Source organism: Dipodomys spectabilis, unplaced genomic scaffold (assembly GCF_019054845.1).
Source record: "Dipodomys spectabilis isolate Male_0828 unplaced genomic scaffold, ASM1905484v1 ptg000158l, whole genome shotgun sequence".
Lineage (NCBI taxonomy): Eukaryota > Metazoa > Chordata > Mammalia > Rodentia > Heteromyidae > Dipodomys > Dipodomys spectabilis.
Genome location: NW_024870835.1, coordinates 6,628,313 through 6,652,038, shown reverse-complemented (window position 1 = coordinate 6,652,038; position 23,726 = coordinate 6,628,313). Strand labels below are relative to the sequence as shown.

The following is a 23,726-nucleotide window of genomic DNA, read 5'->3' as shown; positions in this document are numbered from 1 at the left end:
ATAGAGTAAATACTCAATTAATCTGCTTTTCCTGGGTTCTATCTCTATGTCTACCACTTAAATATAGAATAGCAAACAGAATGCCAGGATCTCATGATTCTAAGTGAAGGGCTGATAAAATAGGTTTTTTTTTTATTACTTTCTTTTTTTGATTATAGGATGTATAGGACTGATCTCCCCAAGATAATCTTCTGAATGTAGGCTTGTCAGATTTAGCAAATAAAAACATAAGCTAGCCAGCTAAATATACTTGGCACATACTTCAATTAAGAAAAAGAATTATCTGCATTTATCTGAAACTCAAACCTATTAGGACATTCTATTATTTTCTATTTGAGGAAGGGTCTTTGTAAAGGGTCTTTGTTTTAGTAATGTTATTCACCCTGTCCAAAATGCTGACAAAAATGAAAACTACTGCCAAATTATAAAAAAGTTTGAAATTAATGGATTATATGAATATTAAGTCTTACAGCACATTAAACCGTAAAACTGGTTGTTACATGACTCCAAATTAACTTTATGCTCCTCACCATTTCCTGTGGCAGGGAACCAAAGGTTATTTGGCACATCCTGGCATGCTATTTTATGAATATTTTAAAAATAAATACTATTTACTGATGATATAGATGATGTAGGCTAAACCTGAAAAATTTACATTAAAAAATCTGGAGAGTTTTGAAAAAAACATAGAAAGAAGCTAGCTTGATGCACAAATAAAAAGTAATAATGTAGGACTATCTTTTTCCCATATGAATTGCTAGTAGTAAAATGAAATCATATTTTAGAACATAATAAAGAAAAGATCTCAAGAATTCGAGGGCAATAAGCACTCTTAAAGGCAGACATCGGACAAAAGAAGGAATGCTAGTATTAATTCAGATTATCTGGAAGTGCATGAAAATTTTAGCATGACACATGTTAGAAGAACACATCCTTTTAATGTGAAAATATTCTATAAAGACAGTAAGTTTGCACTGAGAACACTGCTGGGGGATTCATTTACATTAAGCAATATATTTTTAAATTAACCATTTGTTCCCATTCTTGCCAAATGTTCAGTGGACATACCTATCATTCCTAGAAACAGTGAAATTGTTTCTTTTTTTTTTCTGTTTTTAATTGGAGATGGATTCAAAAAGAGAAAGAGTAGTTTTTAACAAACTGTCATTTGGAGTAAAGATTACTGATTTAGTAGAGGGAAAATCTCTAAATAAATTACCTTCCTAAAATCTGCCCATCTCTTTTATCAAATACATAAATCCATCTTATAAAATCTAATTTTCCAATTTGCATTGACTTATCAATTAAGTATTTCCTAAAACTGATTATTGTGTATATTTCTATTTAACTTCATTTTAATGGTTTAGAAAGTCTTCTTTTAGACTATAGACTATAAGTTAGTTTACAAATGATAAACAATATAAATGGTTTAGAAGGATCAGTTATAGTTTTCCTACTGGCAACACTTCTGGTTAAGCAGAGATCCCTCAAGAGAGAATAACTAGAAGAGAGTGTACTTTCTCCCATTCACCCCAAATGTCACCCCAACAAATAGGTATAATCTAGTAATATTTCCTATTTTCAAAACTACATAAAAATCTGGGCTGGGAAGGTGGCTCAGTGGTAAAGCACTTGCCTTGCATGCATGAGGCCCTGGGTTCGATTCCTCAGCACCACATAAGCAAAAGGAAAAAAGCCGGAAATGGTGCTGTGGCTCAAGTGGTAGAGAGCTAGCCTTGAGCTGAAGAGCTGAGGGACAGTGCCCAGGCCCAGAGTTCAGGCCCCACGACCAGACCAGAAAAAACAAAACAAAACAAAAAAAAAAAAAACTATATAAAAATCCTTGACTGAAGACTCAACTTTAAGTGGTCAAACTAAATTCTAGAATCAAAGCACAAATGAATTGCTATTAACAAAGCATACCAGCAATAAAGGTGGTACTATGAAAAAAGTGGTATTAATGCTCATATCCTGATAGTGTAATTTGCATTTGTGAAGCAAGAAAAGTTGAATGATGGCTCATGCATGAAATCCTAATTACTTGATAGTCTAAAGTTGGGGAAGATCACCGTTCCAGACTGGTCTGGACAAAAAGTTCGTAAGATCTCTCATCTCATCCTATAAAAAGAAGTGGGTGTGGTGATGTATGGGTATAGTCTCAGCTATGTGAATGGGATAGATGGGGAGAGAAGAATACAATGGAAGAGGACACTGATTAAGAAGCATTGTGCTCAAAAATTTACATGTTGAATTTAAACCCCTAGTACAACTATTTGAAGCTAATATAACAATAACAACAAGGATCACAATTCAGGAGGGTAGGAATAAAAATGTGAGATACTAATGGAGAAACTACAGCAAAACGGCTGGAGGTGTTCTTCAAGTGGTAGAAAGCTTGCTTAGCAAGTACACTGACCTGAGTTCAACCCCAGTACCACACACATACCCACACGAACACACAAAAATATTGTTTGTAGAACTTCTAATCCTAAGGCTCACTCAGATAATTTTAAGCAGATGAAGTAAAAACACAAGAAGACAATGTAAATAGGAAGGAAAAATATAGCAGTGGTATGTGGCAGTATGCTACATATGCTTTAAAGTCTTTGAACAGAAAAGAAACAAAATTAGAAATTCTGACCTATATTTGGTCAATTAAGTTACTATAGAAGAGGTATAGATACTCTATACCAAAATACATTTTAATTAAAGATAGATTCAATAAACCTTGCTTTCCGTTATCAAAAACAAAGAGCTAGGATTTATTTAAAAGAGGGACAGGTAGGAAATCTTTATTAGTTCAGTGGGAAAGACCTACTGATCTTCAAGACCTGTTTTAAACCCACCTCCATTCCAACTCAATAGTTCTCAAGAATTCAATGAAGAAATTTGTGAAGAGTAAAACCACCTACTAAGTAATTTCAAGACCTACGTTTTGAAGTATCATAATTAATCACTCTTTAATTTTTAAAATTACATTTTTCCTGAGGCTTTTGTAAAGCAATTAATGTCAACATCTCAAGCAGGCTTGAGAAATAATCTGTAAGGCTATGAAGTAAGTGTCTGTAGTGCATGTACATATTATATAATGACCATGGAATCTAACATTTTAGTAATGAATTCATGCTGATAATAAAGGAGATGTACAAAGACAGTTATTCAAAAGAATATGAACACTGAGCATTTGTTTTTCTTTGGGGGCCAGTATTAATTTTTTAATCATACAATCGCAGAATAACAGAATAATAGAATGTCTATAGTGTTATCATAAAACAGTTCCATGAAACATATCCTAGTCATACTGCAATCTCATGAGAGTTCAGAGAAAAAAAAATCATATATGACAAAGATCAAGTCAAAGTCACTTCCTCCTTGCTCCACACAAATTGTATGAGGCAGTCAGTAAGACTGTTGTGTTTTACCTCTGAGCAAAAATAACTGCAGACATGATTTCAGGATTTCTGTACAAAGGGAGGGAATGAAGCAATTAGTTGGAATGCTAGGGGCAAAATGAGTGGGTGCCCTCATCCTAATGCCAACTCAAAGGCTAGGAGCCAACCACTTGTTGTCATACTCGCCCTAATGAAGAGGAAAATGTGGGTTCTGCATACCAACATATATACATTTTAAGTGGCCCTATTGTAAAGGAGAAAAAGTAATGATTGTGAGGGTAAAATTAGAATTAATTTTGCTTAGATCCTGGAAAAACCTAAATTATTATCCCAGAAACATAATTTCTAATAAAAGAGCAGTAGGCAAAGAAGAGTCTGCCATAACAGAAACATCTTATTGAAGATGAGTGAAAAATCATATTGTTTAGAAAAAAATCTTTAAAATGATTACTGGCCAAGACGAAGTTATGTCATTCAGAAATGAAGAGATACTATATATTTTGTTTTACTACTAACACAATCTGCATGTGGAAGTTACAAAGATGAAACAACTCTAGGTGTACAGTCAACTTTTGTCCTCACAAAGCTCTCATAGTAAATAGATGATGCTAATGAAAGAAGGCTTTAGGAAAAAATGAATGGATAAATGAAAAGCCCTTCATTTAATAATTAATACCTCTTTACTTCAACTACTATCCATTTTTCTATTTTAACATGTAATATTTATTACAGGTTTCATTTATTTTATCTTTAGTTTTCACAATAAAGCAGAATTATTTGAAGTGGGGATGCTGAAGGATCAAACCTACTGTCTTGTATTTGCTCAAACCCACATACTACAATTGAGCTCTCCCCTCCAGGCTTTAAGCAGATTATTATTATTAATCATATTTTATACATAAGAAAGTTAGGGTCATGTTGAATGATATGGCACTGAGGTGGCAGAACCAGGGTTTTGTGTTTTTGTTGTTGTTGTTGTTTGTCAGTTGGGGGACCTTGGTACTGTCCCTCAGCTCTTTAGCTCAAGGCTAGTGCTCTAGCACCACTTCTGGCTTTTTCTGCTTATGTGGTACTGAGGAATTAAATCCAGGGCTTCATACATGTGAGCTAAACACTCTACCACTGAGCCACCTTCCTAGCCCCAGAGCCAGGGTTTTACCTCAGAACTGTCTATGTCCATCCTACCTCCAAGCAATTCATGATTCTTGCTGGGTTGAGAACATAAGCTCTGTACCTATTATCTAAACAAAACCAATACTTCAGACCACATACAATGGCATATGCCTATCAGCCTAGCACTGAAGATGCTAAGGAATGTAGCCTTGGGTACACAAGTGAGGCTTTACTTTCATACCATATACATATACCATGACCACACACACACATATACCACACACACACACATATACTCCCTCAGGGAAATGAAAAATATCTGGGAAATGTAATGGGCTAGATTTTGTGCCCTCAAATTTAAATACTAAAGCCATATTCCTCCTATCTCCGAATGTAACTATCTTTCATGTCAGGATCTTTACAGTCGATGGAAGTTAAAATAAGATACCCCCCAAAAAGGCAGGTGGAAGTTCTTTCCAAACACCACTGGAATCTCCAATCAAACTATATAACCTCCAATCAAACTATATTTTACCCTCCAATCAAACTATATAACCAAGTCAGAAACAAAGGCTAATGGCTGAGCTTATTTGTTTGGAGTGAGAGAGAGAGAGTCTCATTTGTTAACTTGATGGAGGTATGCTTCTTCAAGCAATAAGAGACAAGATTAAGGTAGATTCTACTAATTCCCCCTGCCCAGACCTGATCCCTTGTGCTGTTCCTTGTGGGTAGGTCTTTCTCTAGATCCTTAACCTATGTTGATATGCAAACTGCTGTCTACCCATACAACATTTCTGTGTGTTTTATATGAAAACTTCATCAGGAGGGAAGAGGTGACATTGTCCAAGAAGAAATGTATTGTTTACCTGACTGATATAACTGTAATCCCTCTGTATATCACCTTTATAATAATATTAAAAAATTAAAAAAATAAAGGGGCTGGGAAGGTGGCTCCGTGGTAGAGCACTTGCCTTACATGCCTGAGGCCCTGGGTTCGATTCCTCAGAACCACATAAGCAAAAAGAAAAAAGCCAGAAGTGGCACTGTGGCTCAAGTGGTAGAGCGCTAGCCTTGAGCTGAAGAGCTGAGGGACAGTGCCCTGGCCCAGAGTTCAGGCCCCACGACCAGACCCAAAATAAATAAATAAAATAAAATAAAATAAAAAATTTAAAAAATAAGACCTCCAGGATGGGTTTCAGTCCAGGTAGCAACAAAAAAATAAAAGGGCACAGGAAGATTGCTTGAGTATGTGCCCAGAGAAGAAAAATTATGTCAAGGTGGGCATCTGAAAACCAGAAAGTCAGCTCTCAGGATAAAATCAGCCCTGCTGACAACAGGACCTTGGACTTCTATATCACCAAACAGTGTGAAAATGAAATTCTGTTGTTTATGTCACAGAGTATATAGTATTTTGACATGGAAGCAAATTAGCATAAGAGAAACACAGAAATCATCTAATCTAGCAACCCATGTAGACTGTAAATGTAACAGCAGCTTATTTGCTGTACAGGAGTGGGTGAAAAAGTTCTTACAGACTCTAGTCTTGTTAATGAAGCAGAACATAATTCTATACTTGAAGGATATGGGATTCTGTGTCACCCAAGCACACTCCTTCCAGTATTTCTTTTTATACTTTCTCTCAGAAAAACATGGCTGGAAGTTCCTCACAACTCTTAACACACATGCCCTAACAAGCAAGGTACATGATAAATTGAAAGAATTTCAAGACATGGCCCAGTGTTATTACCTCAGATCTTGCTAGAATAACATGACATTTATAAAAAATACAACCCACTGGATGTTTGGCACTACTTGGGAATGAAGAATATGTCCACTTAAGAGCCAATACCCCAGGCTGTCAAAAAAATCTCAAGCCAGGGTTTCTTTTATAAACATTTTCTATCGTTTAAAATTTTACAGTCTAGGAGGTAAAGAAAAATCTGCTTATTTCCAAGTCTCCTTTTGCCTGAACACAATAAACACAAACCATACACAGTAATACATAGTATGTTCAGGCAAAGCATGTTGGTAGCAAAGCCCTGTGCACCTGGCAAAGAATCTCGACAGTTACATCCTTCACTTAAGCCCCCCTTAGCCCCACAACATCTACAAAGAGAGCACACTCCACCAACACTGACCGCCTCTAATTTAGGGCATACTGAAAGGGAGTATTTACAGATTACTTTTTCAGATACCAGCAAACAATGTTCCTGTTCACTCTCTAACCCGCCCCCCCTGCTTAGACCATACAAAATTTTTAACATCTGGAAGGATAAACTCAGCCCCTAGCACATATGACAAGGGTGTGCAGTCATCGAGGAGCTCTCAGCAAGGAGAATTTGCCAGCTTCCTTCTGAGGGCCTGGCCCTGAAAGGCCAACAGTGGTATGTTTGAGTTTCCATCAGGCCTGGTGCTTGCTGGCTGCTGCTTGCTCAGTAAGAACCCCACAGACCAACTGTCCTATAAACATCTAGCCCTTCTGCTGAGAGCGGCCTGCCTAGCCTTCCTTTTTGGAGCTGAGAATATGCTGTTTGAGAGCCGCAGGCTCAATGTTAACTAACACTTGGAGTACAGCTGACCGCTCTCTTCTCCAGGCCAGTGACTGCTCTTAAAAAAACACACATTCACAGGAACATAACAAGAACAGGAAGAGGAGCCCAGATTTTCCTCACCATGTGCCACCCAGCCATGTTTACACTGATCGCAAGTCCTCAGGTTAATCTTCCCTGGCTGAAAACATTCACACGTGCAGTTTACCAGTGTGCAACGGATGGCCTGAAAAATAAAGAAGGAGGAAAGATCAGCATCTGTTCAGAGGTATTCTGCTTTTTAACCATTTAAAATAAATAATGCCCATTTAATTTTGCAAGGCTTTTTATATTGGTAGAGGCTACATAATTTTGAAAACAAATTTTGATATCATGAAAATCTCTTACAGGTCTAGGAATGTGGCTTAATGGTAGGGTGCTTGGCTAGCATGCATTGAGGCCCTGGATCAGATTCCTAGGAACCACATAAGCAAAAATAAATAAATAAAATAAAATTTAACAAAAACTCTTTTAAAAAAGAAAACAAAGCTTATTCATTGACATAAGATTTTAAATCATTCATAATAACATTAAATGGATGATTACATATTCTACAAGTAATAATGGGTTTGTAACAGCAGAAATTAAAAGGTGAAAAACAATATTGCTACTGATATTTTCATTTGTTTCTCTTTCAAAGGAACACAAACAACAACAAAAATACATCCTAAGAAGATAATTTTCAAGTAAAATGTGAAAGAAAAACATGGCAAATATTATTAGAATAATCCCATTTGCTGTGTACATACTTTGCTAATCTTTCTGATGGATTTTAAAATATACTCCTGTGTATACAATACAAAATAGCCAATTTCTGTAATCATCTGTCACTTCCTAAATCCTTGAGTTTTTTTCTCTTTTACTTACTGATTCTCTTTTCTTTCTTTTTTTTTTTTTTGGGTCCGGTCTTGGGGCCTGAACTCTGGGCTGGGCGCTGTCCCTCAGCTCTTCAGCTCAAGGCTAGCGCTCTACCACTTGAGCCACAGCGCCACTTCTGGCTTTTTTCTTTTTGCTTATGTGGTGCTGAGGAATCGAACCCAGGGCCTCAGGCATGCAAGGCAAGCGCTCTACCACTGAGCCACCTTCCCAGCCCCTGATTTTATTTTCTTTACAATTTTGAAAAAAATGAAGCAATCCTTTTATTTTGTTTTTGTTTTTTTGTTGGTTATGGGGTCTGAACTCTGGGCCTGGGCGCTGACAGTGAGCTGATTTTCAGCTCAAGGCTAGCACTCTGCCACCTGAGCCACATCACCACTTCCAGCTTTTTCTGCTTATGTGGTGCTGAGGAATCAAACCCAGGACCTCATACAAGGCAAGGCAAGCACTCTACCACTGAGCCACCTTCCCAGCCCTCCTTTTATTTTAATAGTGATGTAAGGAAATAACTTAAATGCTTTTAGACCAGATATAATACGTGACATTTATATGAATATTTTATACCTGAAATAGTATATCTTAGAAAACCGATATATACACTCGAAAAAAATCTTTCATTTCCTCACAATTACTTTAAAAGATCACCTCACTAGTTTATGAACCCATAGAAAATTAACATAAGTTGAATATAACTTTTCATGGATTAAAAAAAAATATCTATGCTTAAGCTTTGTTCTACAGCTGGCCTGTGCTCCTGAAGTACAGTTAATAAAATTGTCTCACACATTTAAGTTCTACTTTGTATGGAAATTCTGAAGACAGAAGATATTCTATCTGATGATTCATAGATTAATAATCTACTCCAACTACCTGAACTGCCAGAAAAACATCGCTCTAGATATTACTGATCTGGAGGTGAGGGATGGCTTAGTTGAGTGGGGAAACTGAAGTTCTGCACTACACTTACATGCTCCAGAAGCCCACATACCTGGGACTCTCGAGTTTTATATAAATCATCTCACAGGAAATAGTTTAGGTATTGTTAACATGGTTGGGACAGACTCAATTTACAGAGACTGAGACTTAATGAGCTTCTACTGTTCTCCGTGTTCTTGATCACAAATTTAAAGTAGTTTTCTTTCACTAATTAATTCTACTGGGTGTCTGTTTGGTTTTGTGTGTTGGAGTCCTCACTATAAATTCCTGTGGTACTCCCTCCTACCCCTCATTTGCCTGTCTGTTCACCTCTAGGGAGACCCTCAACTGTATAATATGCTCGCTATTTCTGGGACCTCTCTTCCATTGTCAACTGTTCAATTATATATCAGCTAAATTGCAACATTTTTGTTTTGTGTTTTAGTTATTAAAGGAGTATGAACTTTACAACTTGGGGGGAGGAATGAGAAGGGGAGGGGAAGGAAGGGATAGTAGGAGAAAAACAAAGGGGGGGGGGGTAACAGTGCTTGATAAGAAATGTACTCATAACTGTAACCACTCTTTACAATAAAATAAAATTTTAAAATAGGAATACATGAGTTATAAGGAGTTATAAGGAGATTTTTCTTCTGAAACTTATTTCAATTTCCATAACTTATTGACTGAACAATCCATCAGAACATACTGGTTTAGAAATAGTTTCTTTACACACCGTGATTATTAAAACTAACTCATCTGACTTTATGATGATGCAAATGAATAAGGAGTTTATTATACAATATTTCCACTAAAAACAAGATGCTTTGTAAACTATCCAATGATGTATTCAGATTTGGGAACTATATTAATATTAAAACATTTAAAGACTAGTTACAGAAACTTTCATAAAGGATTTTTTCAATGTTTTACAAAAATAAAAGAAGATGTAATTTAAATTTTCATATATTACCTTTAGTTCTAGTATAATAAGTCATTTCAAACCATTAATTTGGTGTTATTAATTATACTATAAAAGTTCTAATTTTGTATTATGTGTATAGCACACCTTCAGCTTTAATGTTAGCTATATTCAAGACTAGTACAAATTAAGACTAGAGATTTCATATGTACCTGATGTGTATATTATATATATGTTTACTGTATTTATATATATATATATATATATAAATACATATAAAATACATTTTTGTTATTGGCTAAATCACTAATTACTCTAAATTAGTTTATGATTCATGTATTTTCCTAAATATATCATCTGGTACATATGGGAGTTAAACTTTTCAGATTATTATTCCTTTTTTATAAATTCTGCTCCTTTTGTACCTAAACATACAGACACTGGAACACCTCAAATCCTTCTATATATAAACACACAAGCACTAGAATAGCCAATTTGTACCTCTATAAATTCCAGAAAGTCTATGTTTTAAGATTTATAAAGGATATGGTTGTTCCTTAAGGAAAATATATGTGTGTGTGTGTGTGTGTGTGTGTGTGTATATATATGTATATATATATATACATATATATATATACATATATATTTAAACAATATTCTCTAAGTAAACATTTTGAGTAAAAAAACTATTGTGGCATCAAAGAAAGTTTTATTTTAAATAGCATTTTGGAAATGACACACTATTTATTCACAACAAAACAGAACCAAAGTGATCACTTGCCAACTCACCCACATTTTAAAAACATAAATTATCATAAAACTATCAAAGCTCGTTAAGCCTCAAAGACATACATGTGTGTCAAGGAGACAGCTGAAAAGAGCATAAAGAGAAGAGTTTTATTCTTGTGAGGATTTCAATTCACCCTGCCCTTCAGCTAAAGTCTGAGTACTTTCTATTCACAGAGAGGCATTCTGAACAAGACCAAGGTCTATTTATTTCCCTGTCTGAACTACAAGCTCTGGAATTTTGGAGATGAGGAAAAAAGCAGATAATTCAGTCAATTGCTCCCACCTTTCTTTGCAGAAAGCAGCATTCTGGCTAGCTAATGCAGAGATCCATGACCCTATGTCATCAAGCCTGCCAGGGAACTCTCCCTCAATTCTTTCTTGATCACTCTCCCAACTCCTTAAGAATGAGAACAAATGTTCTTAATCTGAAGTTTATTAAAAGCAAAAGTACAACTTTTGTATACATACTTAAAGGGAATAAAATATATTAAAAAATAAAAATAACTATTCTTTCCTCTTACCTTTACCATGCATTTTTCCCATGCACTCAGCAACAATCCCTCCACTTCCTCATTACCACCTACATTTCATTTCTGTAATCTGACTCTACTCCATACATTCCTCAAACTGTGCTTCTTTAAGAGGCAAAGTTTTCATCATATCTGGATCCCTTTTTGCTAGTCTTCTCATCCTCTCATCACAAGTTAGTGCCACAAGCAGAGTTACCTTCATTCCTGAATGGGAGTGACTGACTATCCTAGTCTTTCTGGCAACAACTTCTCACTCTCTCTCCACTGTAAATAAATATAGGTGTTTCCCAAAGCCAAGCTCTTCATTCTTAATTTGTTACTTTCATCCTCTCCTACAGCTTCCAATATCATCACAAAGCAAAACTCATCACTTTGGAGCCAGACACTGTGTGTGTTTAGTGGCAGGAAATGAAAATGACAGTAGCAATGACACTGCAACTATGTCAAAAAGACAAGGAATGATGAATGTGAAGCATGTGGTACTCTGCCTGGAAACAGTATAAAATCAGATTTAGAGCCTTGAGAAACTTTCCATGGATTATATTTGAATAATAATTTTTCCTTATGATCCTTCCCAGTGTTTTAAGTTTCACTCATACCTTGTAAAATGCTTAATGTCTATTTAGTCTTAATGAATAAGTAACCACTTTGACATACATAATGCCATATTATTCATGTTATAATCCTCTAAGATGATCAGAAAGATTACTATTTTTATTTTAATGCTCTTAAATGATATAATAGAGAGGAAGACAAGTCTCTCTGTTACTACTCAGTTTATTTCTATCACCTTTCGGAAAATGAAAGTAGCATACAATTAATATGTCATAAACATTAACATTCAAGAGTATATAAAAATGAAGCATGAAATATATACTTGTAGACCCATCTACTGGGAAGATTGAGGCAAAAGGGTATTATTTGAGTTCAAGAGTTCCAGAGCAGCATGAGCAACATAGCAAGGAAACCTATCTCAAAAGAAGAAAAAAAGGAAATCGAACTTACACACAGTAGGTTAACTTACTTTAGAAAAATCAAAGATTTTCAGTAATACTCTTCTACTTGCATAGTAAATAAGTATATTTGGAATTATTGCTGGATGTGTTTTAAATCTCTATTCAAATAGTGATAGGTAATTAAAATGGAAATCTCTAACTTTTTTACATTCACAACTGACTTAAACTTAAAAATGGCACTTTCCAACAATGCATAAGTTGTTGTTTCAGTTAATATCTATTATCACTCACAAACACAAGATTAATAAATCTTTTAGCTATTTTTGATTTGTGAACTCTTATCCAAGTTATGTAATACAAAATAACAAAAATAAAAAAGAAAGGAATTTTTAAAAAACACAGAAATTACAAACTCTGAAGATACAGACTGAGTAAAGGGGATGGCTTTTAAAATGAAATTCACTGCAGTTCTGGATTTGGAGTTCTTTTTGTTCTGTTGTCTTTCAAAATATACAAAAAATGCATTCCATTAATTTACTGGGCACTCTCTTCAATTGTTCATTAATTCTGACCAATCTCCTATCAATTAACTAAAGCACTTCTTAAATCCACTTTCTCACTTCAAAGGACAATTGGATGATTGTATAACTTGGATTATAAAATTTTACTTGAACCATTTAAAGATATTTAACATTTAAAATGTTGCTAAAATTAAAATTAAAGTCATAGAAAAAGCTAATTATTAAACAGTGTCTTTATACATACTTGCTTCTGTAATGGTGATCCAATTTAGGTGTATAAACTAGCTGACTGTAATGATTACTAGTAACATGATGCATCTTTTTCATTTATAGCATAGACAATTATTGCTTGTTTGTGATGTTGGCAACAGGGCCTAGAATCTCAAGAATGCTTGGCAAGTACTATACTACTGAGCTATATATCCCTAGCCTATGAACTTCACTTTTTTTTTTTTAACTGAACTGAGTAGTCTACTTTGAAGGTCATAGACAGGTACCATAAATATGTAAAACTGACGAAGTCTATGAATATACAAAAGATAAATTTATGGTATAATTAGCATTCACTAATCAATCACTGCACATATTCACCTTTGAACATACATATGTCCCAGAAGGAATGTATGTATGGTCAAAATAATCTTTACATAAGATAGAAAAATGCTTTTTCAAATACTTCTGTTTTAAAAGGGTAATATGGAATAGAAAATTATCTCTCATGAATCTAGAAGCAAATTATTTTAGGATTTTCAAAAATACATGCAGTAATTGCAAAGTATCAGTGGGTAAGACATATGGATAGAGAAGGCTTTCTTGTACATCATCAAAGAGATGGGACAAGCATGTTTGCACACCCTATGCATGAGAGTCTACACACAAGGACTCTCAAGCATCTGTATCCCAGAAATAATGATTAAGCCAGCAAATAATTCTCTGTCCGTTTGGGGACTTTGTTTTCCTTCTGTTTTAATATGACTGATACATAAAGCTAACTGAAAAGAAACAACTTCCAAAACAACTACTCTGAGTTGCAACTAAAACTTGAAAAAAATCTTTATTATCTTTGTAGGAGAAATTAGCGTTCAAACTTTGCTAGGCTATCATGTAACTTGAGCAAGGAAAAATTCCACATCTTCTAGAATGCAAAAAGATATCCTACAACTATTGAGTTTATTTATGATATGAATTAAACAACTGCCTAAGAATTTACTCATATTAGTTACAAAACTCTTATCTCATGAAAATAAAAGAATACTCACCTACAGCATTATGAGATTTTGCAATCAAGATTAAAATTTAGAAAAGATATGATCTGGACAAACATAGAGTATGGATAAGGTTAGAAAAGGCCTTCCAAAACCAAAAACCATCCCCCCAAAAACCTTTCCTTAACAACCTAAAAAGTCTATCTACCTCTAACTATGAGAGAGTATTAATCAGTAAGATAATATGTTTTCTGTATGTATGCAAAACTGCTTGAATAGGTAAGGAACACAGAGTTTATAAATGTGATTATAAAAACTTACAAGCCAGAAACACTAATCTTGTATGATAGAAACAGACTGGAAAATTTACAAATAAATTAACTTCTCACAAAAAGATCCTAATAATTGTCTAATTGTTTTCAATGTTCATGAAGAAATAGCTAACATGAAAATCATTTCTTTATTCTACACGCTTTGAAATTTCTTGGTATCTTTCCATTACAAGTATTTAATTCAATTTTGCGAATGAATTAGAAGCCTTCCTAAATCCATCACCAATATCAGAGGTATTGGTTTAAACAGCAGACAATGTGGTAAGCACAACAGGATGCATAATTAAAAAATGATTAAATTTCAAACCAGGATCTACTCTGGAGGCTGAGATCTAAGGATCAAGGTTTGAAGTCAGTTGGAAGAGACAAATCCTTGAGACTTGTTTTTTTTTGTTTTTTGTTTTTTGAGGGGGGGTCCGGTCGTGGGGCCTGAACTCTGGGACTAGGCGCTGTCCCTCAGCTCTTCAGCTCAAGGCTAGCACTCTACCACTTGAGCCACAGCACCACTTCTGGCATTTTTTTCTTATGTAGTGCTGAGGAATCGAACCCAGGGCCTCAGGCATGCAAGGCAAGCGCTCTACCACTGAGCCACCCTCCCAGCCTCTCCTTGAGACTTTTATCTCCAATTAACCAGCAGAAGGCCTGAGGCAGAATTGCGACTCAAGTGGCAGAAAGCAAACATGAATGAAAATGTCAAGCCAAAGTGTGAGGCCCTGAGTTCAAGTCCTAACATTCATGCACACATGTGGACAAGGAAACGGAAACACAGTGCGCACATACACACACACACACACGTGTATTGTAGAAAAAAATAAAACAATAATGGACATTTTAACAATAAACATATCCAAAATAATTGTGAGATTTTGGGAGATTAACTAGGGAAAGTTGGTCCTCAAACACAATTCATGTTAAAAATCACTTTGAATTTCTCCTTTTAAAAAAGTACTGTCTCCTTCACATAGCCAATCAATAAACAAAACATAACATAATATATAGCAATTAACAGTTATATAAATAGTATTTCATATAACTAAATGTATTTAGTTATTAATATGTAAAATAGTGAATATATTTTACATAATGATCTATCATTTGGCCATAATGATACATGACGAAACATTTAAAAAAATCTCTTGAATCATTTTACAAGGTTAAAAATAAAGGAAGTCATTAAAAATGCTATATAATATCATTCATATGAAATGTATACACCAGGAAATTTAAATTTTAGGAAGCATATTAGTGGTTGCATAAGGATTGAAAGGGGTTAGAGGAAGTCACAGTTAAAGGGTATAGTTTGGGTTGCTGTTTTTTTTGTTTTTGAAGTGATGAAAAACTTCCAAAACTAACTGTGGTGACATTAAAAATAGTGTGCTTTTAATAGGTAGAATGAATGGTATGTGAAAGACAGCTTAAAGTTATTTAGAAAGGGAGGGAAATTCTATAGAGCTACTTTCGTTCCATGATGCTAAACCATTTTTTATAAAATAGTCTTCCTCAGGAAACATAGTACATCATGATATCTATCTTTTGCCTAGTAGGTATTCAATAAATTTTGAAGGAATTAATAAATGGGATCTAACCATGGGAATTTCACTACTGCTTATAAGTTTAGAAAACATTTCAAAACATTTCTTTTTTTATAAACTATTAAAACTTTACATGCTCATTTAAAAACTGACATTTTTAATAAGTATCACAATGTCCATTTTTTCTATCAAGACATCCTTCAAAAATTTGGGAGTTAAAACCCTCTCTATAACAATATTCAGCAATACTAATACAAAAGGTTCTAAAATCCTCTAAGAGAATTTACTTACTTTTACTTCAATGATAATTGCAAATTCTGTCTCATATATATCTATATGAGACCATACATATAAATATATATTAAATATATATCTATAACCCCAACATTCCTCAGTTCACTGTGATAGAAAAAAATTAGTTCAGTCAGAATAAATTTAGTTTTTCTTGGGGGGGAGGGAAAGAAGGAAAGGAATAAACTTGTGGTTGTATCTTTTTATGACTGTGAATGTTCCTGTGAGTCCCTGAACACAGAAACACAAACAGGAAGAAAGGGACAGACAGAAGCACATAAATCTTCAGACATAGATCAAATGAGCATCTGTAGTCATTACCTCACGATCACAGCCCACTATCAATTGACATGAGGAAGACCCCATTTAAATAATTTAGGAGTTCAGAGTACAAATCAACAGCGGGATATAGCCAATTACATAAAGAAAATACTCATACTTTCATTGCATCAAAGCATATGCAAGCTTTGGAGTATGGATGTGTTTTCCTCCAATTAAATCAGGCCTATGGTAATACAAACTATTCTGTTAGGCAATTAGTTATATTAGAGAAACAGGAAATGAAAGACATTTCAATTAAGATGTTCTATTTATTGCTGTATATGTACAATTTTTACAAACTACTTAGGAAACTCTAACATAACTAGGAACAAAACATTCTTTCTGTGTATATACCTATTGTCTAATTGAAAATAAAGGGTTAACTCATCACAGAAAAAGTAACTGCATTATTCTAACTATTCTCAACACACTTACAGAATGTCTAACTACATTCTGTACATCTGATATCATCTGAACAGTAAATAATAATCAGCTCATTTTACCTTAATGTTAAATCAGCACTCCCATTGATATACATTTTATTCATTTTCACTAATGCAATTTGAAAGGTTGTAATGTGATTACATTTCTCTGCGGCATTCATGAAAATAATTACTAATATGATAGGAAAGACATTAATAAGGAAAGGACTTATAATGAGATAAAAAAGATTTATAAACCTTTAAACACTTCACCACACACACACACACACACACACACACACACACACACACACACACACACACACACACACACACACACACACACACACACACACACACACACACACACACACACACACACACACACACACACACACACACACACACACACACACACCCCTACTCCTCATTAAGCCAGACAAGATAAAGCCTAAATTCTAATACTTCAGAAGCATCTCAAAATCATGAGAAGTATGTTTGATTTTTGTGATCCTCACATACTTTGGTGACCAAATACATAGGTAGAATAGTAACTCAAAACTTGTCCCAAATGAGATGTTAAGACTTCATTTTAAGTCAATGGTATAAACCCTTCTTAGATGCTACGTGGAGGACTTCTTTAAGAAAGAAGTTCCTAGGGTGGGAGGACAGCTGAGTGGTAGAATGTTTGCCCTGGCCTACACAAGCCCCTGGGTTTAATTTCCAGCACTGTTTCAAAAAAGAGAGAGACAGAGTAGGCAGGCAGGCAGGCAGGCAGGCAGGCTAAACTCTTCAGCTTCAGTATAAAAAAGCTGACCACATTATTTCAAATGCCAAAGCACTGTAATCAATCCATATACCAAGCAAGAGCATAAGGTAGATGACCTTTTAACTAAATTTACTCCTGTAGGTTTGTGAAAAATTCACCCCAGTGTAGTAACAAGGGAGAAAAGTTGTTGCGTTTTAGAATTCATCATTTCAAATGACAACTGATTACCCAAGCCAATGAAGGCAGTCTTTGTAAGACTAATAATAACCCATGTTTGTATAGTGCTATGAAGCTTGTGTAATATTTCAAATACATTCTCATACTTAATCACCAAAATCCCTGAAATTAGAGATTTTCAAACAGCAGAAAAGATGCTCTGAAATGTCCCTAAATGGCCACAGCTATTGAGTTGGCCACTTTCCACTCTGTCTGCATATGAAAAGAAAGCAGAGATAATCCTCCTTGCTACCCCATACACAATGAGATTTCCTCAGACTTTTTTCAATTCCAATAAGCAATGTGAACAGAACTACAAAGAAAGGAAATGGGAAAAGTAAGGGTTTATGCAATTTAAAGTGAGGACAACTGCTAAGCCAGCAATTAACAATTTACACTAGGATTTTCTACAAACAGTGGTTGGTTTATTATGGATAAAGAAAGTGACTCAGAACAGTATTTTATGGTGTCTTTAAATGGAATTAAGAAATTCCAAATGTCAAATCAAAAATAAGTAAGACAAGATATTCCTAAGAAGTCTTGGCTTATTATATAGCATCTTGCCTACCTGCCTTGGGAATGCCCATTAGTAACATGTATCAACAAGCATTCTAACATTTTCTATTGTATATATACTAGTACAATGTAATTGTCTCTGATAAGATGAGAATATTCTTCTTTGCCTGAAAGCAGGTATCACCACAGGAATCATACTATTACAAATAATGATAATTATATGATGAACAGTCTGTGTGCCCCTTATACGTTATTTATGTTAGGTCGTTGGTTCCCCAGGGGTCTGAGCTGAGACCCATGCTGGCTTCATTAGAGCTTCATATAAATCAATGAAAGCACATCTCCATTTTACCAGTGGCTAAGAGTCACTAGGATTTTCCCAGTGAAACCTCTCAGGTAATACATTTTTTAAAAACACAAATACAATGTTCTCATTTCTTCTAAAACATAGTTTTCTCAAATTCAAAGGACTAAATTCAGATGCTCAGAGAAATCCCACAAATTTCTATGGAATCTGTAAGTATCTGAGGGTAAAATGTGCCCTAGAGTTTTGAAAAAACATTATTCTCTTTTTTCTTATAGTTTATAGAAGAAGACAGGAACGAACAGTCATCTAGCTACTAACAAATGCTTCTACATCACTGAACAAATTGAGAGACCTATGAAATTGGTGGTCAGGAACTTTGAGCTAACTCTTGAAAAATGAAGAAATAAATAGAAAGCCTGGTATTAAAAAAAAAAAAAAAAGAAGGGAGGGGAGCCTTCCAGAACAATGTTAATGTCATCTTGGGCATGTGGACCGAGTTCACATATGTGTCAGCTGAATCAACATAATGGGCTATAACAGCTTCGAAGCAGCTAATATGGTCCATTGGGTCAATAATCCGTGAACTAAGAAGGATTTACTTGATAGACTATAAATGGTTCATAAGAACTCAAGAATCACTCCGTCAGATCAAAAATCCAATTTTCATATGGTGTCTTCCTACAAATTAGTCAAAAGAAAGTAATGACTCTGAAGGACTTCAAGGTCTATCAGTTAAAAATTCATGTTTTAAAGAACAGTGTAGAGAAGGATGGAAAATTTAAAATGTCTTTTCCGAGTAGGGGGAGGTGGGTGAATCCTGGTCTCTAAGACCAAAATACATTTTCTTAAGGAAAGCTAATATACAAGATGAACTATCTAAAGAGCATTTCACAAAGTTCATTCAAGGTGCAGTCATGTTAAGATTGCTAACAATTGAAATACATACATCCTGTATATTGATAGCCTTTCTCCCCTTACATATCTATATGCATTAAGTAAATATAAAAATACTATTTCTATATCTACTATATCTCCAAAACAAAGATAGGTATTTTATTTTTGCTTCTTTGCTGCATTTGTATCACAGGTCTGCTATGAGAGACCTGGAGAGATATTGGGGATAGACTATGGATATCTGCAAATTTTCATTTTAAAAGCAAGAAGAACATACAACAGATAAACAGCATAAACTACAAAAGATAAGCAGTAAAAATAGTTGTATCCTAGAATATGTTCTCAGCACTCAAAACACAAGGCCAGGGTTTACAGGTAACTGCTTTTGCCCACTCTAGACTATGAAAACAGAAGCCTTTATTCTGTTTGTGGATTTCATTACATATTCATACTAGCTGATAGTGGCAGTAGATGTTTTTTTTTTTTCTTTAAAGCAAGCCTATCTATATGAATCATTGCATTTACTATAGTTTATGGCAACAAAGAACAGAGGAGAAATGCTTCAAAGAATAACCCCGTAATTAAACTCTTAAGAAAGAATGCCTTTACCAGGGAAGAAAATGTGATCTATCACTTCTCTCTCAAAATGCTATTAGCCTCCCTTCATCATAAAGACAAGAAAGAATCATTTCTTTTTCTTTATACGGGGGTAATACTGAATAAAATAATAGATGTTTTCACATCTAGATACATTAGCTATTGACATAAGCTCAGTCCTCTTAACTTTTACACAAGGGGAAGAAAAATTCCGATAATTCTGAAATAGATAAAACTTTTCTCTGTGGCTATAGCCATGTACTATTATGTATAACTGCTTATTTTTAAAAAGAGCCTTATTGGTGCTCTCTGAAGGATTTTCTTTTATACATTGCTTTATCCTATAATTTTGTCCCTGTTGGGCACGCTGCCTAAATTTAAACACAAACAGTCAAGCAATGAAGAAACATTAACACATTTACTGTGAACAAAAACTCCCAGTTGTACAGTGAAATTTTAATACATTTCAACTTATCTCTTTTACTAATGGGGAGAGTACAAACCCTGCAGGAATTCGCTCTGCAAACTGGTAATTACAGTAGACTCACTTTTTTATAATGCATATGTATAGTCACACACACACACACACACACACACACACACACACACACACACACACACACACACACACACACACACACACACACACACACACACCCTGGCTGCCCTTTTGATGTAAGTTACAATAGAAATATTTTTAAAATTATAAAAATCTATAATAATGCTAAAGGAATGCATTATTTCATGGAAAAGAGTCCTTTAACTCTGAATATGCGCACAAATACACATACTTAACTGTGTGTTTTATACAGCAGAAGTTGAGAGTTTTATCTGTATCGCTTTTGTATCATTTACCCTTATAATCTTAGCATATAGGATAAATCTGCTACTACTGTAGAGTCAGTTGTAGCTTTAAATATCATAATTTACTTATCACATAAAGGTGATATTCTTTCATTTGTGCTTAGATTTCCAACTTTATTTTTTTTTTTTTTTTTTTTTTTTTTTTTTTTTTTGTCAGTCGTGGGGCTTGAACTCTGGGCCTGGGCGCTGTCCCTCAGCTCTTCAGCTCAAGGCGAGCGCTCTACCACTTGAGCTACAGCGCCACTTCTGGTTTTCTGGTGGTTTATTGGAGATAGGAGTCTCACGGTCTCTCCTGCCCGGGCTGGCTTTGAACCGCGATCCTCAGATCTCAGCCTCCTGAGTAGCTAGGATTACAGGCGTGAGCCACCAGCGCCCGGCTAGATTTCCAACTTTATAATCTGCACTTTTGAGGATTTAAGTCTTTATTTCAAAATATCATTGAATTCCTTCATTAAATAATGAAGGACTACAATCCAACAATTTGTCTCAAGGCAGGAATAAGTGCCTCTACAGAAAGAGAGTCTATTTGCCCATCTGCAGAGGATAAGTCCTAAATACTGGAAAGTGAAATTACTAGAACAGAAAACTTTAAAAACAAGTCAAGTAAAATCTAAGGCATCGAGACTGCTAAGAAACTATATAATTTATGCTAACTTCACATTTCTAAATATTATCACATGGCGGTAGAAAGCAGCAGATAAAACTTTCATGTGGACATAACTTTGCAAAATTCTATGAATTCCAAAAAAATAGATAATGCTCCTAAAGTATCTATTTATGACTGGGCATTAACTACAAATTCCAAAGATAACTTTCTGAAGATAAAATCTATAACATTCATATGAAATATCTAGCATGTTTTCTTCACCATATTACACAACTGTTGTGTAAAAATCACTGCCAGTTCCTCCTAATTCAGGTGAAAATAAAAGGCTCAGCTCTGGCATAATGGATACACAAGGAAGAGGAATTTTTAGAGACACTGAAAGGAGCTACCTCTCTCTCAGGCAACAAGTACAACTGTTCTATGCAATTCCAACTGCGGATCTTTCTGTCAGTACAGAAAAGTAAACCTTCTAAACATTACCCTCTCCCTACTCCTGAAAGTCCCTTTTATCTTTGTGTGCCTGAATTTTAAAACTAAAATAAAAACAAAAAGACTTATTCCAGCTCAAAAGTCAGACATTAACATCATAGGTAATATATATTATATATTATGTAATACATATTATATATAATAAATATAAACATATACATCTATGTATGTCTATATATATGTATCTATATCTATTTCCCTAGGCAACATCAACTACTTCTATCTAAAATTGAAATGATACACTTCCCATTCTGTGAAAAGCCAAATTTCTTTACATCAATTTTTACTTCTCCTTCTCCTTCCTGACTATCACAGAAGTTGGGCATAAATATAAACATATAAACGACACGAGTCCACCTTAAGAACAGAAACACATAAAATTTAGTCTCTTGCCAGGTTCATGCCTATAATCCTCAGGAGGCTGAGAACTGAGGATGGTGTTTTAAAGCCAGTCTAGGCAGGAAAATCTGTGAGATTCTTAACTCCAATTCCAAAAAAAGCTGGAAGTTGCACTCAGGACCAGAGTTCAAGCGCCATGACCAAAAAAAAAAAAACAAAAAAACAAAAAAAAAACGCTGGAAGTGGACCTGTGGCTCAAGTGTTTGATATAACACTCGCCTTGAATGAAAAAAGCTCAGGGACAGTGCCCAGGCCCTAAGTTCAAGCCCCAGGACCAGTACAAACAAAATAAAACAAATTTAATCTCTGCAACATGCTATTCATGCTTTCATGCTATTCACACTATAAACATGGAATATGTGGTCTATCATGAATAAATCATTCATCTACTACCTCACAGAAAGTCCGTACTTTCACTCCTTTACTGAATTTTAAAGGCAGAGAGCAGAGATATGAGACTGTCAACAATATTCAAAAAATTGTAAGGATTAAGTCATAACTCATGCTATAGATTCTTAACCTTCTTCAGATCAAAAGAAATAGACATTTAATATTCTCTTTCCACTGTTGCCAGACATTGAGATGGCTATGAGCAAAAATATATAGCCTTATGTGACAGAAGACATCCCTTCTAATACCTTCTCCCTCAACTTATCTTTCTGAAAAAGTAAAGAATACTTTGAGAGTTAATTTAAATTCTTTGCACAGCCTGGAGAAATCCTCCTGATTTTCTTACTTAACACAGAATAGAACAAATTGTTAAATACATAATTTAAAGATGTTTTTCTTTGTTGTTTTTGTGATTTCTTGTTTCTTTCATGTGTTCTTCCCGCTATGGTTTATCCCCTGGGTATTGTGTATACGTTTATCTGAATTAGGGAAGGGAAGGGGGAACAACAAAATGGTGAGACAAAGGATAAAGTGGGAACCAAGCAACAATGATACTCACAAGATAATATGTTAGAAATGAACTGTACAACTGGGGAAGGAGGTGCTGAGGGAGGGAAAATGGAAGAAAAATGAGGGAGAGGATAACAAGTTGGACAAGAAATGTACTCACTACCTTATGTGTATAACTGTAACCTCTCTATATCGCCTTGACAATAAAATTAAAATTTAAGAACAATCAAATGTTTAAAGAATCTTGGCTAGTGGATGGTGAGACATGAAAAACAAGTAATACACTAAGATAAACTCAGTATTAATTTTCTTTTTGTATCAGGGCTTGAACTAGGGGCTTGAAGTCAGGTTCTGGACACTATCACTTCTTCACTTGAGCTCCAGCTCCACTTCCAGCATTGTGGTGGTTAAATGGAGATAACTGTTTAGACTTCCATGTTTAGGTTGGCTTCAAACTGGGATCCTC

At 34.8% G+C, this 23,726-nt stretch overlaps 1 protein-coding gene across 4 annotated transcripts in view; it reads right to left on the bottom strand.

Moving 5' to 3' along the window:
• Positions 1–23,726, bottom strand: part of Bnc2 (basonuclin 2) — a 427,132-nt gene that overhangs the window by 144,060 nt on the left and 259,346 nt on the right. For all 4 annotated transcript variants that reach the window (XM_042692903.1, XM_042692904.1, XM_042692905.1 and 1 more), the window contains one exon: positions 7,178–7,280. In XM_042692903.1, the coding sequence (XP_042548837.1) occupies positions 7,178–7,280 (103 nt within the window). The remainder of the gene's footprint in view (positions 1–7,177; positions 7,281–23,726) is intronic.